The 5,873-nt window shown below is 34.3% G+C and overlaps 1 protein-coding gene across 3 annotated transcripts in view; it reads left to right on the top strand.

Moving 5' to 3' along the window:
- DNAI7 (dynein axonemal intermediate chain 7) overlaps nt 1-5,873 on the top strand; it is a 58,650-nt gene that overhangs the window by 15,229 nt on the left and 37,548 nt on the right. For all 3 annotated transcript variants that reach the window (XM_077774486.1, XM_077774487.1, XM_077774488.1), the window contains exons 3-4: nt 3,299-3,383; nt 5,231-5,322. In XM_077774486.1, the coding sequence (XP_077630612.1) occupies nt 3,299-3,383; nt 5,231-5,322 (177 nt within the window). The remainder of the gene's footprint in view (nt 1-3,298; nt 3,384-5,230; nt 5,323-5,873) is intronic.

The following is a 5,873-nucleotide window of genomic DNA, read 5'->3' on the forward strand; positions in this document are numbered from 1 at the left end:
CTCAGGTACACATTCCTTCTCTCAAAATAAATGAACAAATTTTTTAAAAAGTCAAAAAAAGGAAAAGACAATCTTAACAAATGTCAGTGATTATCTCTGGGGGCTCTTTTTTGGTAAATCAATGTAATTTTTGGTATATGATATGTGAAGGATGCAAAGAACTGCATGAGAGAGCTGTAGCAAACCTGTTTCCACTGTCTTATTTATTTAATTTTTAAATGTTTTTTTTATTATTGAGAGACAGAGCATGAGCATGGGGGGGGGGGGGCACAGACANCTGGTTTTTAAATATAAATCAGAGTTCTAATTTCTTTTATTTGTAAAAATTAGAATCCATTTGAAGCCTTGTGTCATTCGGCAATAGCTAATGAATCAGGAAAAAGAGAAAACCCAAGTATTCATAGAAAGGTGCATATTTAGTAAAATTTTATGTTTCAAGTTTACTTATCAAAATTTGTAATATAATATCTTGCTTGGTTCATTTGTATACTGAAAATAGTTATAAGATTAAATCCGGAACAAAATTTTTATTACTCAGGAACTTAAGAGACAAGGAAATAAATATTTTAAATTTTTATACATATTTTTGTAACAGATAAATGTAAGAAAGGGTTTTCAAGTATATTACATTAGGGTACGGTTCTGTGAGAGAAGTCGAGTGGAATATGAGGTCAAATAGGAAAAGGATTAACATTTTTATTAAAGAAATTTGTTCATTTTTTTAAAAAATATATGATATTGGCTATAAGTCACTATGATACACAGATTCCATTGGATATATTTTTATATAGTGGTAAATGTATTTTAGAAAGATATAAAAGATTTATTTTATACTGGAAAGTACAACATTTGTAGCTATTTAAGCTTATGATAAAAAGTTTTCGATGCCAGATTAAAAATGTGTGAAGGGGGGTAGTTGGTTTTTCAAAAAATGTTAAGGAAATATATTAGCAAATGATTTTAAAAGTTACTGGTCAGTTACAGCAGAAGGTGAAGGAGAAGCCAGAGAAGAAGTCTGCAGAGGAGGGACCTGTGAGAGAAGAAGCAAAATCAGACAGTTCTAACCTAAAAGCCTAATAAAATAATTCTAGAAGGAGGAAAAAGACTTGGTCAATGATGATGACAGATGCGTAAAATGAGGGCTGCAAATTGACCATTGGCATTGGAAACATGGCAATCGTGGTTCCTTGATGAGAGGTTTGAATAGAGCAATAGAAATGAAAGCCCGATTGGAGTGGTCCATGCAGGAAATGGGAAAGTGGAAGCAGTAGGCAGGTCTTTTTAGGTGGTTTGATATAAAGGGTAACAAACAGAATTCAAGCAGAAAATGAAGAGGGATGTGAAATCAAGAGAGAGAGAACTTTATGAATAACTGGAGGTATTAATTACAGAAGCCAGGACTTATTAAGTAGGCAATAAAGGACAAGATCCAGTGTAGGGGTGGCAGGTTCAGCCTTAAATAGCAGAAGTATATTACGTTATATCATACACCAGAATGGGAGGGAAGGCAGACAAAGATATAAATAGGTACAAAGATTTGGGTGTGGAACCGAGGTTATTCTAGAGTTTCTGATGATATGCGAGAGAAAGTCAGTAGCCAAGAACAGGAAAGAGGAGAGGATTCTGGAGGGTTGAAGAGTGAGGAGAACGAAATAGGAGGAATACCGGACAGTGCCAAATCTGTTTAAAATTTGTGTTAATAAATTTGTGCTCATGTGTTTTTCTCTGGCAAGGTTCAACTGCTTATATTGCTAATGCAGAATAAATGTAGAACTGAGCTGAACTAGAACGAGGAATTTGTTGCTGAGCTTCTCAGAGGGACAGAGAAATAGGGGAAGTGGAAATATATAAACTAGCGGTTGTGGGGATGAGCTCTGAAATCTAACCGAGTTAAAGAAGTGAAGGTATGAGGGGGTTGATAAACAATGAAGAAGCAGTAGGGCTAATGGATTGGAGATTCCAGTGGAGCATTCTGCAGTAGGTGCGCCAAAAAGAGATGACGATCATCTAAAAGTCTGTATATTCCAAGGATTAACCGCTCTAATGATTGCTAAATTTAGATAGTCCTCTTTTCTTTCTATACTTTCCTTTAGGGAAAATGGAGGGGAGGTGGTTACCACCAAGACAGCTCTCCGATTTATATTCTGTAGCCCTGATCTCTTTGCTAAACCTCAGTTCCTCAGGTTCAGTGTCTGCAAACACTGCCTGGATGCTCTCCTAGCGCTTCATAGTCATTATATTCAAACTTCTTTCAACAGTGTTTCTTTAAAATTTACGTGTTCTAGACTACAGGGTTTTTTTTTTTTTTTTACTCTTCTCTAACTCATTCCTCTCTTCGTCTCCAGTTTTAATTATTGTCGAATTAGTTTGTATGATATTTATTGGACCCATTCTATCAATATTTACAGTCATGACTTTAGTTTTAGTAACTACTGTTAATAGTCACTCCAATGGTATCTCGTCTTTATAATCATTTTTTTTTCCTAATGCAAGGTTAGTTTTCAAAATTGTATTCTTCATAGCCACAGCCCTTCTCAAAACTTTTAGTTTTCCAGCTCTTTTAGAATAATGTCCAACCTCTATAGCAGAGGCTCCAACCTTCTTTTTCATTCTCATTTCTATCACCTTTCCTTGGAATCTCCCCAGGGCCCGTGAACTTGCTGGCCTTTCCAGTGCTATCCCATCTCCATATCTTATTTATTGCCTGCATTTCCCTCTTCTTGAAATACCTTCTCCGCATATTTGCATGTTAACATCTCTTGGGCACAAACTTAAATATTACGTGCTCTATAACAATTTCACTTCATTCCCATTGTTGAAAATAATCTGTCCTTCCTCCAAACTTACAAAATTGCTATCTCTGTATCGTAGTCATAAAAATATTTTTAATAATTATAGACATGTAGTATTAAAACTTTTTTTTAACATACATTTTATTTTAATCCTTACAACAATAAAATGAGGTCTTCTTTAGCATCATTTTAAAGATGTGGAAACTCGGAATAAGAAACTTATTTAAATTGTATACTATTAATTAATTGTATAGTGATTAAATTGTCACTGTCACTGTTGCCTTTTAATAACTTATGTACTTATTTTTCTTACTTGTTTCCATACTTTGTCCTCAATGCATTGAGTCAAGGCTTTGTACAGGATAGGTTTCCTTTATTTGAAGGAGTGAAAGACTGGATTCATAGAAGTAAAAGTGTTTTTCATAATCACTATGTAAGAGATATGTATTTTACGTATTTAAAAGATGTGTACGTTAACAGCCTTTCTTTATGTTGTGACATTTAAGTCTGCCAGGAAGATGAAGAAAATCACCAAAGCTGAACGACTAAAGCAGCTACAGGAGGAGGAGGAGAGGCGGCAAAAGGAGGAAGGTACAAAATACATAGTGATACTATTTTCGTACACAGGGACTTTAACAATAGGTTGGTATTTCTATATTCTCATCAATACTTTTAAAAAGAATTTTCAAAATTCTTCAGTTTTTCAAATTTCATCTGTTTTTTAAATAGATATCTGCTATTTAAAGGGCACCCAGAAAGTTGTGTTAGTATACACCAATCACTTTGAGATATATCTTGGAAGTGAAGTCGCCAGATAAAATACAGAATTCCCAGGGAGGGGCGCCTGGGAGGCTCAGCTTGTTAAACATCCAACTCTTCATTTCGGCTCAGGTCATCATCTCAGAGCCATGAGATTGAGACCCCCAGAGGGCTCTGCGCTGACAGTGCGGAGCCTGCTTCAGATTCCCTCCCTCTCTCTCTGCCCTTCCCCAGCTCGTGTGCATGCTCTCTCAAAGTAAATAAATAAACATTTAAAAAAGCATAGAAGGCCCAGTTAAGTTTGAATTTCAGATAAACAATGGATGATTTGGGGTAATCTGCCCCATGCAATATACTATATGAAATATACTTAATCCCCCTCCCCCCCAAAAAAGTCTATTTGTTTATCTAAAATTCAAGTTCAACTGAGCATCCTGTATGTTTATTTGCTGACTCTGGCAACCCTATCTTGAAGTGTTTATACTTAACTGATGAAATTAGGGGCTTTGGTGCTAATTCTACAGTAAGGATTCTGAAACTTAAATTCATTAAATATGGGAAATAGACGCTAGCAAGAAATACACAGAGCAGCCTAAATTATTATAGTTTAATAGTATATATTTGCCAAATTTAAAGAGGATTTTCATTTGTAAAAAAAAATCAATTAAGAATTAATAAAAATATCTGTTATTCAAAGTAACAAAAAGATTTCAAAAACCTGAATATTTCAAGTGATTGTAGCTTTTAGCATTAAGAACATGTGTGGGAGTGCCTGAGTAGCTCAGTCGGTTAAGTATCTGACTCTTGATGTCTGCTCAAGTTGTGATCTCACAGTTGTGAGATGGAGCCCCACATCGGGCTCCACATACAGGGTGGAGCCTGCTTCGGATTCTCTCTCTCCCCATCTCTCTGCCTGTCCACTGCTTGTGCTCTAAATAAATAAATAAATAAACTTTTTTTTTTTTTAAAGAACATGTGTGGATTCAAATTCAGGTTTTAAAGTCTGTCCTCAGGTTCCATGTTGATTTTTTATATATAATCATTATTAAATCCCTTTCAGGTGGCCCGTGATAAGAATATAGTATCAGGATCTAGAATTTGGAGAAAGTTTTATTATATTGGAGTAAACTCATATTTTTCAAGATGTCTTTCATATTTTTCTTTTAATAGTGAAAGCAAGAGAAGATTAAGGTCTGAGCTGACAGGACAGAACCTACTTAGGATTCTCTCTCTATCTCTCTCTCTCTCTGCCCCTCCCCTGCTTACATGGGTGCATACTCTTTCTCTCTGAAAATAAGTAAATAAACTTAGAAAAAAATGGTAATTGCTTCTGATGATGTAGATGTCAGAAACTTCGGGAAATCTGAAGATTTTACCTCTCCTTAATTACTCATGATAGTTCTGTCATTTTTTTATTGGTTAAAATTATTATTAGATTGCTATAAACTTTTTTGGGAAGAGAAATATCATCATGGGCCTATTTTTTTGGCCAGAAAGTTTGAGTCATGTTACTTTTTTGAAAGAAGTCCAGCATTTGTCTTATTTCTGCCACATAATATAGGCTGTAAGTTCTAAAAATATTTTACCACCATTATATCTTGAAAATATTTTAAGTAACTTTAAGGGCTTAAAATTAGATTGATTTAGTCTCTGAGAAAGTAATTTTTTTGGTTCTTTAGAGGAAGCCCGTGTGAAACATGAAAAAGAAGAAATGGAAAGACTTGAAAGACAACGGATTGACAGAGAAAAATGGCATCAACTTGAAGCACTAGTATATAAACATTAGTAATATTATTAATGAAGACAAATTTTATAGCTATCAGATCTCTTTGGCCATTTAATGTCATTCTCCCCCATACCTACCACTAATATTTAGGCCTATATAAAATGGATTAACTCTTTTAATCCTACCATAAAGAAGTGAACTTATTACCTACATTTCACAGATAAGGAAATTGAGGAATAGGGAAAGTAAGCAGCTAATAAGTTGTAGAGCCAGGACATAGACAAAAATAGTCTTGATTTAGAGCCCTTGCTTGTAAGCATTAAGTTATTTTCCTTAATCTGTTTTATAGATAATTAAACAAGGGCCCGCCCCCTCCTCCAAAACTCAAATTCTACCACTTCTATTTTAGTTTTATTTCTCTTTTTTAACAGAATTTTTTAGATCAGTAGTTCTGAAATATTTTGATCTCAAGACAAACCTCATAACTTTTAAAAATTGAAGACCCCCCAAGGAGATTTATTTATGTGGGTCATATCTCTCAATATTTACCATATTAGAAACTAAAACTGAGAAATTTTAAGACACATTATATTAAT

The sequence above is a fragment of the Crocuta crocuta genome, unplaced genomic scaffold (genome assembly GCF_008692635.1).
Source record: "Crocuta crocuta isolate KB4526 unplaced genomic scaffold, BGI_CrCroc_1.0 scaffold176, whole genome shotgun sequence".
Lineage (NCBI taxonomy): Eukaryota > Metazoa > Chordata > Mammalia > Carnivora > Hyaenidae > Crocuta > Crocuta crocuta.